The sequence below is a fragment of the Tupaia chinensis genome, unplaced genomic scaffold (assembly GCF_000334495.1).
Source record: "Tupaia chinensis unplaced genomic scaffold, TupChi_1.0 Scaffold000682_1, whole genome shotgun sequence".
Lineage (NCBI taxonomy): Eukaryota > Metazoa > Chordata > Mammalia > Scandentia > Tupaiidae > Tupaia > Tupaia belangeri.
Genome location: NW_006160205.1, coordinates 3,007,106 through 3,020,499, shown reverse-complemented (window position 1 = coordinate 3,020,499; position 13,394 = coordinate 3,007,106). Strand labels below are relative to the sequence as shown.

The window sequence follows — 13,394 nt, the reverse complement described above, 5'->3', positions numbered from 1 at the left end:
AAACTATGGGGTTTTGAAATACAATTTTCTTGCATAATCAAAAGTAGAGACTCTCATGTCAATATGAATAGAAAAATTAATGAATTGTGGAGATTCTAAAAACTGAAAGGGAGAGGTCCTAAGATAAATTTTATCTATATTCACGTGCAAATTCTTTTTTTAAGACAGGCCTGTGAGAAATACTTGAAACATATTCCTTCTTTCACTTTTAAAGACAACTGGAAAGGCAACATAAAAATTAATCATGCACATTGTAGGTATTTTGTAATTATCTGTTGACTGTATTCATTTATTATAATTTGTAAGAAGATAACTTAATAAGTTTCCTAAGACAATTGTATGCAGGGAAAAAATTATTTCCTTAAAGCGAGATTACACAAGGTAGCTCTGATAAATTGCTGCAGAAATGAATATTATCCACATATTAAAAACTTAATTCACCAAATCAAATTTACTTTCTCAGTCAGACATAAGTCCATTTTCTGTGCAAGACAATGAGAATCTCATTTAGTATCTTATCATTATGAATTGTTTCAGAAACAAAAGGTTTATATTACCCATTTTAAATAAATGTTCAAATTAACAATCTTTCTATAACCACATGGCAAGAGGTTTATTGCTCAAAGAGATACAACAAAATGAATCATTAAAAAAAATCTGCAGCTTACACTTTCTATAAATTGCATCTTAGAATCTGCCACATTTAATTTTAATTCAATCTTCTAATTTCATTAATATCCATTTTAAATCTTAAAAATGCTGATCCACACATAAAATTCTCCCAAGGATAATATCATCATCAAGTTAGTAAAGAGGAAAATACTTGCAGAAGAGATTAAATCTAATCTGAGTTCAAATCCCATCTTTGTTGATTATTAGCTCTACCAATTTGGCAAGTTTTTTTAACCTTGTCTTGCCTGTTTCCTTGCTTGTAACACTGCTGCACTTACAATGACAGGGTTTGACAAGTGATTGAATATGATGGACACTGAGAGGCATTAAAGTTGATCTGAAGCCTTCTCAGCTGAGTAAGAAGGCGGAGAAAAGAGAAAAGGTTTAGATCAACCCAGATATGACGTGTTCCACTTGGACCAGAAGAGCCAAAGACTCCTATGGGCCTAAAAGTCAACAAAAAACAAGGAATGTAGGTTTAAACACAAAAAAAGAGTTGTGAGATTACTCCAGAAATCATAGGTCTAACTAATAACATTTATTTTCAAAGTACTTTTTAAAAATGTCATTTTATTTCAAAATACATTCAAATATTTTTTGAAAAGTAGAAAGATAGTAAGGACACACATTTTGATCATTTGCAAATCTTTCAAATTACAATATGAACTCTCTAAACACATGATAAACAGGATACTAATTATCACAGGTCTCAGATCTTTCTGTAAATGTGAATAATTACAGTAGTGGAATTAGATCCCATTGATGATGGTACAGCACTTTTCATACTGTACATTATCATTCTATAAAATTTCTAGTATGGTAGCATAATTTTAAAGCGAAAGTTCCAGGGTTGGCAGGTGGTGTGGTAGTTAAGGGCACTGGACGCTCACATGGTTGGCCATGGTTCAAGTCCCAAACCTGGAGTCTTGCTTTCTTGCTTTCTCACTTTCTCGCTCACTCTTTCTCTTTCTCTTTCTCTTTCTCTTTCTCTTTCTCTTTCTCTCTCTCTCTCACTCACACTCTCATTCTCACTCTGTCATTCTGTCCCTCTCTGGTCAAATTTAAATAAGTGAATAAAAATAAATATTTTTATTTAACCTTATTTATTGTTATTATTTTCCTGTTTTATCAGAGATAAAGAGAGGGAGAGACAAAGAGAGAATGAAAGTAAGAAAGCAAGCTGCCAGGTCTGGGACTCAAACCACAGTCAGCCATGTGGACAATGCTACTTGCTGGCCCCAAATAAAATAATTCTTTAAAAAATAAATAAATAAAGTGGAAGTCCTATTTTCAAGACAATCAGGGAGGTAGGTCTGTTTTTTTAGAGTTTTTTCTTTTCTTTCTTTATAGATAGATATTTTTAAGTTTTGTTTTAGGGTATATGCATTTGCCAGAGAGAGTGAAAGCGAGAAATCACTCTGTGAGGGGATGGCCACCTCTTCTTCTCCACTCTCCTCTTGGGATTTTAGGCATGCACACACATACCTCTGGTGTACAAACTATGGTCAACCATGTGGGAGTCCAGTGCCCTAACCCTCCATGCCACCTGCTGCCCCTGTAACTTTAATCTTAACATCAAATCTATTAGGTAAGGGACCAGCAGTTAGCATAATGGCTATGTTGCTGGACTCCCATGTAGTTGACTGCGGTTAAAGTCCTGGACCCGGTGGCTTAAACTCACGCCAGGCACATGTGCGTACATGCCCAAGATCCCTAGAGGAAAGTGGAGAAGAAGGGATTGTGGTGTGGCCACCGCCCCCGCCCCCCCCCCCGGGAGGGGTGATCTCTCGCTGTCTGTCTGTCTCTCTATATCTTTCTGGTGAGCACACATACACTATAGCAAAAACTTCTCCAGGAAAAAAAAAAAAAACTATTAGGTAAAACTGTAGCCCTTGGTTCCTGTCAATCATGTGGTAATAAGAAGTCAAACACTATGATTTTTTTATTTGCTTTGCTTTCTCCAGGCAATCTTGTGGTGTTGCCACTTCTTTTTACATTTCCTATCAGCTCAGTTCACTTTTAGCCTACTATAACTGGTATCATCTTTTCTTTTAATGTTATGATTTACCCACAAATCCAAACTATTCAACAACAGAAACCAAGAGGTTTCTCTGCTACCGAAACCGTTCACTGCATAAGGGAAGGAGTATACATTAATTCACCAAATGAGGGGCATTCTCAATTCTTTTTATCCAATTTGAATGTCTCGATCCCTTCATCTAGTTTAGATTTCTTAAAAACTACTCCTTAAGAAACAAAATTAGCTTTTCATAAAGTTTATTTTCAGACTGACCCCACAGTATAGCAGTTAAGCACTAAGCAGAGAAAGCCAGATGCCACATGATGGACCAGGACTCAAGTCCTGGCCCAGGATTCTAAAAGCCTAGAGAATTGGAAGCAAGTAAGACTGCATCAGGACTAAGCCACCTTGAGGGGGACAGGGAGTGCTTACTCTTGAGCAATCTCTGTAATGCCTTCCAGAATTAATAAAAGTTTATTTTCATTGTTAAATTTTCTTTTATTGAAACTTTCTTTATTGTCTGTTTATTCCTCCCAGGCACAGCATCTAAGTTCCCTGCCAATTACTCCAGGGCAAAAACAGTCCTAAAGGCATGGTATATAATTCCCAAAAACAAAAGAATTGCTAAATAAATGGTTATAAAACAAACCCATGACTAAGAAGCCAATTAGTTCAGTAAATCCATAGGTCTAGGACACTACAGAAGGGTAAACCCTCTCCCTATGTTATACCTCTGCCTGGTGGCTATGGTAAAGTAATCAGCCAGCTTTCAGCATTACCTTACAAAGACCTTTAGATATGGAACACTAGAGCGTCAATGCACTTAGGAAAATAATGGGGAAAATGAAGATAAAAGACTAACCTGAACTTTAAATTTCTTTGCTCTCATTTCCCAATCCCCAAACCACAGGAGTATAAAATAAAAATGACCCTTTCTTGTGAAAAGGTTAGAATACTAACCTTTACTGAGTCTATTACCACAGTTCACTGAGGAGCTCTTATCCAAGTTCAGGTCTAATTTGAATGGGGGGTACTGTCACCATAAAAATCAATTTTGCTGGTTTTTGAAAATGAAACCAATCTTCACTTCTTAAAAATTTAAGTTGTTCTCAATTTCAATATTTAGCATCTGAAGATTACAAATTAATTTCTTCCTAGGATGTAAATTCTACGAACAGAATGGGCTCATCTGTCTTCCATACAGTATCCACAGGGCATAATACATGTTGACAATAAGTAATTCAAGGAAAAAAATAAATATACATTTCAAATGACATAACTTAAAAAGGATATGGAATACTAGTACCTGGGAGAGTTTTTAAAAGGAGATTAAAAAACAATAATTACAAACCAAAGTACCTATGTGCTTACTCTTAAAAAAGCATAGAAAATTGGAAAATTGAAATGGGGAGGGGCTGCCTTTATCATGCACTCTCAAACTTTGCTAGAAAGTCTGGATAAGGCTGAATAGTAGATATTCTACTGCTGGTGGGAAAGTACTGCTCTGAAAGTTTGCAAAGAATTCACATGTGAATCACAGTGGATAGCCACTAACACAGGTGTGTACTAACTCCCTGAAATATGACTAGCATGAAATATGATATCGTGGAGCTATAAAACACAAAGCAGGTATGTGAAGATTAGAACAGGAAAAAATGGAAAATATTTCATTGACTATTTTTTATGAGTTATATGTTGAAATGATGTTTCTGATGTACTGGGGTAAATAAATAAAATGTATTATTAAAGTTAATTTCGCCCATTTCTTTTTCCTTCTCATCATGTGACTTAAAAAATTTTAAAACACTTGGTTGGCCCATAATATATTTCTATTGGACAGTAGTAATCCAGACTGTTAATAAGAGAGTTTGTACACCACCAGAAGGAATGTTTACTGAAAAACACACAACAGGACCTGATTCCTAATCTCTCAATATATCACTAGGGAAACTAGTTAGAACTTTTACCACATAACAATGTACAATCTCTCTTAAGGACTTAAAATGGCATTCGGACATAGATACTATTAGCTTTAATCTGTAGATAAGGAAACTAAGGTACAAGAAGGAGAAGGTACTTAAACAAGTAAAGAGCTGGTAAATGGGAGGGTAACCCTTGAAACAAAGTCAGCTGGACTTGAAAGGCATGACCCTCCCCCTACTCTCCTGTGGGCATTTAGAGGGAGCTCTCTCCAGGTCATAAAAAGGCTTGTAGAAGGATGCCAACCAACTTGCCTTGCTCCCCATGCAATGGCTTCTCCACATCCTTCAACCATCTCTCTCCCAGTCACTAAAACACTGAGAGAAGTAGGTGGAAGGGTGACAAAAGTTCAGAAAAATTGTCATGGAGTGGTATCTCAGACACTGCTATTTCAGGAAAAAGAATCAAGTTTTCTTAACTGAACTTATTAGCTATTGCAATTCAGAGTTATCACCTGTATCTGGCTGTTTGTGTAACCTACAATAAGGAACAGGTTAAGTGTTTATAACTCAAATCTGAAATCCTAAATGCTCCAAAAGTCTGAAACTTGTTGAACTCTAACATGACCTTGCAAGCGGAAAATTCCTCTCCCTATGATATACCTCTGATTAGGGTTCAATGCACAAAATTATTAAAAACATGGTATAAAATTACCTTCAGGGTATGCATATAAGGTGTATATAAAATAGAAATAAATTTTGTGCTTAGACTTGGGGCTCATCCCAAAAATATTTCACTTTGTATATGCAAATAATCCAAATCCAAAAAATATTTGATATCTGAAACACATCTGGTCTTTAGGATTTTAAATAAGGGGTACTAAACCTATGGTGTAAAACCACACTGCCTGTGAATTCACTGATCTGAGCATGTGTATTTCACCCATTATGCATTAGCTTACTTAGTCTCTTGGCAGCCTCCAGCGCTTCATTCGCAGTGTCTACGACGAAGAATCTTTGAACTCTCACTCCATTGTCAGACATCAACTTCTTGCTTTGGTATTCCTGCAGGTTCAGCCATCTTCTAGAGGTTAACTGAACTGCCTAGAGAAATTGAGAAAGAGAAGAGCATTTATCAGTAACAAGAGAAATAACACTCAAGCTGTGTGGCCATCTTATAGGTACTGTCAACTGGCAATTGGCAACAACGAATTAAGAGACAAAAGAAATTCTATGTAAATTCTTCATGCTTAAATTATTTTTAATAAAAAATGTTAAGAATACCTATATACACAAAAATGAATGCAGGTTTCAAAATTTGGTGAAAATTAAATAAGGTCTGCTGTCCAAATGAGAACATCATAATAATGTCAGTTGCTTGATTTTGATATTGTACTACAACTACATAAGGCATCATCAACATTCAGGGATGCTGGATGAGGGGTACATGGAACCATTACACTACTTCTGCGATTTCCTGTAGCTTTATAAATATTTCTAAATAAAAAGTTATTTTAAAAACATTAAGGATTTGAGCCAGCCCTATAGCACAGTGGTTAAGCTCTCTATGTAGGTAGCTGGATCCCACATGGCTGACCATAGTTCAAATCTCCCTAAACAAACATGCCAGGGCTGTATGTGTGCAAACCCAAATTTGTGACACGAAGGAGAAACAGAGAAAATGGGTTGTGGTGAGACCACACCCCCCTGAGGGGTGCTTTCTCTCTCAATCTCACCTTCTCTGGCAAGTATACACAGTCTCTGGCAATAAAGAATATTAAGGACTCTAATATATAGCATACGCCTTGATAGACCACTACCCAAAATAAACAAAAAGCACTGTATTATTTTAATAACTATATGTACATCATTAATTGTGGTAAGTTACTTCTGGAAAAAAGGTTTTTTTTTTAACTTTCTGAACTCACTGGGTCACACACTAATCCATTCCTTTACTGCAGTTTTTGCCAGGGTACAATCACTATGCTAACAGAGATGATCTTTTTTCAAGCATCGAGATTTGACCAGTAACAAAGGATTCACCATAAATGAAACAAGTTTCTAAACTGCAACTTATGTATTAAACTTAACAAGTTTAAAAGATATATGGTTTTCCAATATATGCACTATCTATTAGTTTTTATTTATATTGAAAGAAAATGGCCAAAGGGCAGGATAATATGAACAAATAAATATTCTTTTCGTTTTATCTGATTCCCTACCAAACTCAGATGGTCCATTTTAAAGTTTATTCCCTTTTTTTTTTTTAAATGTGACAGAAGGAGAGAGGGGAGAGAGAGCAAGGCAGGCAGATTAACCCAAAAGGTCTTGGTGCTGTGATACTCCCTCTTGTATAACAGAGAAACCTTGGGACACAAACCCACAGTCCATGGATGGAAGCTCCTTTCCATCCCATGAGACACAGCACAAAGGAACCACTACTCACAAGATGCATGATGACGATACAATTAATGCACAAACAAAACAAAACATCAATCACACAACTGGATTGTAAGCCTGGTGGTATGTATAAGGTCACCTGATACGACCCCTGGAGGCTTCTATGGTTTTGTTGGATGTCACACTGTGTCACATTAATAATAAAAGCACGGTCCATAGGGCTTTGCACATGAAGCCATTAGCTCTGAGCACCTTTAACATGTCCTTAAAACAGTATTTTCTCCAGGAATCTCCATGCTATAATGCACTCAAGGAGAGAGTCCAAAGAGACTCCAGAATCTTACAACCAGACTGGGTTTTACTCAAGGACAGTGTGTCTTAAATTTCTTTCTGTTTTTATGAACAATGTGGCAGTACTGGTATACGGAAGACACTCAAAAGGCAGTACCAGTTAGATGGCCAAATGAATAAATTATTTTGTCTCCTGATACAGATGGTTTTTCATTCTCAGAAACTATGTCTGAAAATGAAAAGTACAAGTTAGTCCTTAAAAACTGAAATAAACATAATGTAACTTTTATACACCTGCACAAAATTCAAATGTTGTCATGGTAAAGTCTCAAGATCTCTCCCATCTTTACAAATATTGGTAATCATGCTTTAACATCAAAGTTGCCTACACTTCTTTAAAATAAATAACCCTGAGGAAAAAACTAATAGCTTGATGAGCAATACTTATATCACTTACTATATATAATTTTGCTAACTGTATATCACTTGTTAATCTTTTGACTTTTAAGTCTTGATGAAATAGTAGTAATTAAAAAAACACACACAAAATGTCATTAATGAACATACTAGTAGGTTCAAAGGTCTTAATAGTGAGCCATATAACATACCAAGAAAAATGCAAGTTAAAGGCATTTAGTAAAAGCCTCTTAAATGAAAGAAAACATTAATCAGTTAGATATGTGCCGTTATCTGGGACTGCTTTTAAGACAAATGGGAAGGATCAATAGAGTAAGCATATGTTGATGTGCCAATTTACAGCCATTAACTAAAGAAGAAAAAATACAGTTTAAAGAGAGCATTTGAGGGAGACTAAAAATAGTCCGCAGAGTGGTCATGGTCAATTCCTTTTCATCAGAACACTTGCTGTATTAAGTTTAGATATGTTAATGCAATCTGCTGCAAACTAATTGCAATTGATCCAGAGACCAGCTTCATAGACATATAATACATATTGACTGTTTCTACATTGACTCAAATGCAAGCCAGTTTAAAGTCTGTTGCTCTTAAATTGAAAACCAAGACACTGAACATAGTTCTACAATTATTCCAATATTCAAGCTACACAAAGTGATGATCCTCTTACAGAATAATCACCTATTTTTGTCCATTAACAAACTTGCAAGAGTAGGATCTCTAACTGTCTTTAAAACTTCACTAACTCAACTCCATTCATTAGGAATTTGAGATAAATCTAGAGAACAACTTGAGCTTACTTTGGGGGAGGGGGGTAACAAGAAGTTTGTGAAGCAAGTGGTGTAAACTATGCTGGAAATACAATATAAAATGCTGAATAGTAATAACAATAACAGTTTCATCCACTATTACTTTTTCCAAAGTTAACTTAATTTCTTTTAGGGTCAACACAACATAATCCTCCCCTCAACCTTCCAGCCAGCCAAGAATACAAGTGTGTTCTGTGTGCTCAGGTCTACTTGGGGTCCAAGACCCTGGCCTTCTCATATGGCTCAAGTTTTATCCAATGGTTCCCCACCCCATGGCATGGGCCGTAGCAGCTAGGTCATCATCCTCCATGAAGTATGGTCACATCACAATCCCTCCCCTTCCCTTTCTCCATCCTTTTGAAGCATGTGCACACACGTGCCTGGTGTGTTTTTCAAGCTGTCAAGTCTGAGACTTGACTACTCAGTCAGCCATGTGAAATTCAGCTCCCTTAACCACCAAGCCTTGGGCCGGCCCCTAAATACACATATTCTTAAGACATAATATCACACTATATAACTAGTTCCACTCGACAACTTTGAGTATATATGTTAGTATTTCACCGCCACATCATCCATGTTCTCTCTTTCTCCTGACACAAGAATTGAAAATATTCAAAATGATAGTTGATCAATCAGCCAGAAGCCAGAGTAAATATGAATATATCCCAGGTAACTCACAAATGTGTAGTGAAAAGTAATCCTTTGTGGATTTCTTTTCAAGTTTATTTATCTGTTTCTTTTATGAGTGAGAATGACAGAAAGAGACAGAGAAGAGCACCCCCCAATAGGGTCCTACTGCCATAATCCACTCCCAGTCTTCAGCCAGCAGTGGATCGTGGGCAAACATGTATCCAGCGTACTCACAGAAGTCTCTAGACTTGAACCAGTAACTTTTCCATTTGAATCAGCCTCACAGAGTATCACATTTTATTGCTGTACCACTATGTGGCCTCTATGAATATTTAGCCACTGAAATTTAGGAATTATTTTTTTACTATTGTACAACCTGGTCTATCCTGATCAATAATCTCATTTTACAAATTAGGAAACTCAGGATGAAGTTAATCACTTGCCCAAGATCACAAGGTACTGTAAAACAGCAGAGATTCTCTGTTCAACAGTATAGATAGATTGGTAAGAGAGCTGGTTCCCCGGGTTTGTGTTAGGGACCACAATCCCAAATGCCCTTGGCAATGCAGACAAAAAAAGAGATGACTAAGATAATATTCCTGACTTTAAAAGGCCAAAAGTCTATCAGAAACAGGACTTTGATGAAATGCTCTAGGCTCTGGGAAGGAGGTGAAGATATGAGTAGGTACTATCCTAACATACTAGAACAGTAGAGTTTATTGACTCCAAGGAAGAACTACCAGTTAAGACCTTAGAATAATATCATCACTACAGATGTCAGGAACATCTCAGAGAATCCATGGACTCTGGAATGTAAATAACAAAAAAAAATTTTTTTAAAGAATTATTTAATTTTATTTATTTATTATTACTTTCTTAATTTGATCAGGGCGAGACACACAGAGAGGGAGAGAATGAGAGAGAGAGAGAGGGAAAGTGCAAAAGCAAGCCACCAGATCCAGGACTTGAACCACGGTTGGTCGTGTGGGGAGTGTCAACGCCTTAACCACCACATCACCTGCTAGACCCTAACAAAAAAAATATTTAAAGATTACCTGACTTGCTGCCTTTTAATTGTTTCTGCCAGTTTACTTGTCTGCTTACCCTCTGATCTGTTCTCATGATCCTTTCCCAATTAGCCTCTGTCTAAATATGAAACTCTATTCAGAGACTGAAGAGCAGGAAGCAGATGACAGACTCTGCTGACCTCTTTCTGAGTGAGGCAGCATCTCTAGCAGTGACTGGGGTCCAGACCACTCCAGACAACCCTTTTCTCTTCATAATTCCAGCTCTCACTTTCTTCCCAGCAATGACAGTCACTCCTATTGGCTGTCCTGGAGTCTGGTAACACTTCCACATTCCTCTCCTAGGATTCATAGATGACTCTTGCTGTTGTCTATCTCTGTGTTGCCTCCCCAATCCATCTGCCTTCCAATTGTTCTTTTAAAAACCTTTGAAACTACTGTTCTCTCCTTCATTAAAATCCATGAAATGGCCTGGTGGAATCTCCATCTTCCTCACTAAACCGTGACTGATAAAGTACTTCACAGAGTCTTAAGGTGACAGGGCATAGTAGGAATTCACTTATAAAGACTTTGGGATTCTGCTAAAGAAGTTTCCTAGTCAGTCAGTTTTTTCATTTATTGGGGATTTCAGGGTATAGGAAGATCCACTGGGGTCTAATCTTTTCATTTGACAGTCAGGAACCTCAAGGTCTAAAGAAGGGACATGACATACCTAGGGATCCTATGGTGAGCCAGAGGCAGGATGAAAATTGAACTAATTCCTATCTTCCTTCCATCCTTCATATGAATTTTGAATAGCACCATGTTCTGAAGCCAGCTGGGGTAGGTGGGCACCTTGGATTCGTTCCCTGTGGACTTGTACAATGACCTCCCATTGCTCCCTTTCCTCTGTATTTCATTGACAGAACAAGCATTTCTCAGCTCAGAGGGGAAAGGGGAAATACAACTTAAAAGAAAAGCAGCATATAAAGATTTAAGGGCCTATGGGAGTCAGGGAGCACAGAAGAAAAAGAATGAAAAATGAGGAGAAGGACAAAGAGAACCAACAGATAAAAAGACAATAACTAAGCAGACAAAATTTCACAAGAAAACTCAAAGCACAATATTAGACAGCTATACAGAAAAAAAAAAAATGACATGACCAAGAAATCATCCTTTGCCCCATGGTTTTAAAATTAGAGGCCTAGAGATAACTAAAATAGTACCACAGAGAAGGGAGAAATCAATAAAAGGAGTATCAAAAGAAATGTCATTGAGCTAGGTGCCCCCCAAAGGGAGAATCTGTGAACCTCATCTACCCACTAGCTCTGCCCTTGCTATCTCTCTTCAACCCAACTTTGCACAGTAGAACTGCCTCACTGGGAAAGGCAGCAGAAAGGAGTATGAGATACAGCCCAGGGCTTACTGATAATCAGGGCAATAGAAAGTCTAACAAATAGGAGAAGCCATTTTCCCAAAAGGAATGAAGATACCACTGAGCAGGAGAAAAATGGAGACTGGATATTGTAAACACTGACGGTATGGTGGAGTAAGCCTTTTCATACACTACTCACACAAATAACACCAGTGCAATCAGTGCAACCACCTTTGAAAACAATTCAACAACATTTACAGAAAAAAAATAGAGAGTGCGCACGCGAGCGCATGAGCGAACATCATGGCACAGCAGTAATGCTCGAGAGAGGCCAGATCCCAGAAGGCAACAGTGGTGAGAATCCCCAGCCAGTCAGTCTAAGACATTCTGGGCATACACATGAGTGCCTAACATCTCACTAGTTGAAGGACTAGTGGAGGAGGAAGGGGATTACAGTATGTCCAGATCATGTGGTGGGTACTGTTCTATCTTTATCTCTCTCATGTGTACATAGCACACACTCTATCATAAATTTTTTTTAAAGTTTAAAACAGTTTTTAAACACTGACCTAGAAAGTTCTCTTCCTGGGTATCTATCCTAGTAAAACATCCATCGGATATATACAAGGATCTTCCATATAATGTAAATAATAAAGGGAAAAATTGGAAATGATTCAAATGCCCAGCAAATAGAGGAGACTGGCCAAATAAGCCATAATATATTTAAACTATATAAAGCATTTACAACATTTATGATAACGTAGTATCACCAGTATCTATGTGTTCCCCTACATTCTCAGTTCTCTTATAGCTAGTATGCCCTCCCTCTGGAAACAAAAACAAAAAACTGAGACTTTTACCATAGGGTATGTGTGCTTGCTGGAGAGACAAAGAGAACAGACACACAAAGCGAGAAATCACACCCCAGAGGCTATGGCCATGCCGCAATTGCCCTTCCTCCATTCTCCTCGTGGGATTTTGGGCGTGTGTGATTTTCAAGCCACCGGGTCCAGGTCTCAAACTGCAGTCAATTACTTGAGAGTCTAGCACTTTAACTACTATGCCAACTGCTGGCCCCTAGTATGCCAAAATTTTAAGAGACCCTGAGCAACCCTCCAGAGTTTTTTGTTGTCCTCAATGACCTGAAAGCCACATGTTGAAACGGTGGAGTCACAGGGTCGAAATAGCCTGGATTACTGAATTACTACAAGGAGGACAGCTGCCCTGGAGCCTCTGGTCCACATTTACAAGACTGAGAAACATCTTGGATTAATGTATTAACCACTGAAATCTTGAAAATAATTTGTTAAAGCAGAATCGACTCATTAGCCTGTTATATCTGAAGATCCTAAAATTGATTATTCATACATTATTGAAAGAATGTAGCAAGCTGCAGGACATGATACACAGAATAACATTTATGTTTTAGTTCACATATGAAGCAACATTCTGTACCTTCTCAGCATGGCTATATTGACTAAGTAAATGTAAAGGTTAAGGTCCAGATTCTATTCTTCGACTTAACATGAGTAAACTTAGAGAGGGAAGACAAGGTAAGTGATGGTCAAAGACATTTTTCTTTACCTATTCTATGTATTTTTTTTTAACTTTTAAGAATATTAAACTAAGTTTTAACAATATTACGTGCAAATATTTGTGCAATGAAAATCATTCTCTTAAGAACAACATTAGAGACAAAGTAATCAAGTCTGAGCTTTAACACAATAGTGTACCCTTAAGTCTCTATTAACTTGTCTGGAAAATGAAGCACTTGAACCCTTACTTAAATGTAGTAGGGTTCTTCAAATGCAGTATGAAATCAAGGTGGGGGAGCAAAAGCTGCATTTTCTGTAACGCAGA

General features: G+C 37.3%; 1 protein-coding gene across 1 annotated transcript in view; it reads right to left on the bottom strand.

Moving 5' to 3' along the window:
- The window catches only part of SUCLG2 (succinate-CoA ligase GDP-forming subunit beta), a 303,376-nt gene that overhangs the window by 228,379 nt on the left and 61,603 nt on the right, over positions 1–13,394 (bottom strand). The window contains exon 2 of the mRNA XM_006160361.3: positions 5,574–5,715. Within this exon, the coding sequence (XP_006160423.3) occupies positions 5,574–5,715 (142 nt within the window). The remainder of the gene's footprint in view (positions 1–5,573; positions 5,716–13,394) is intronic.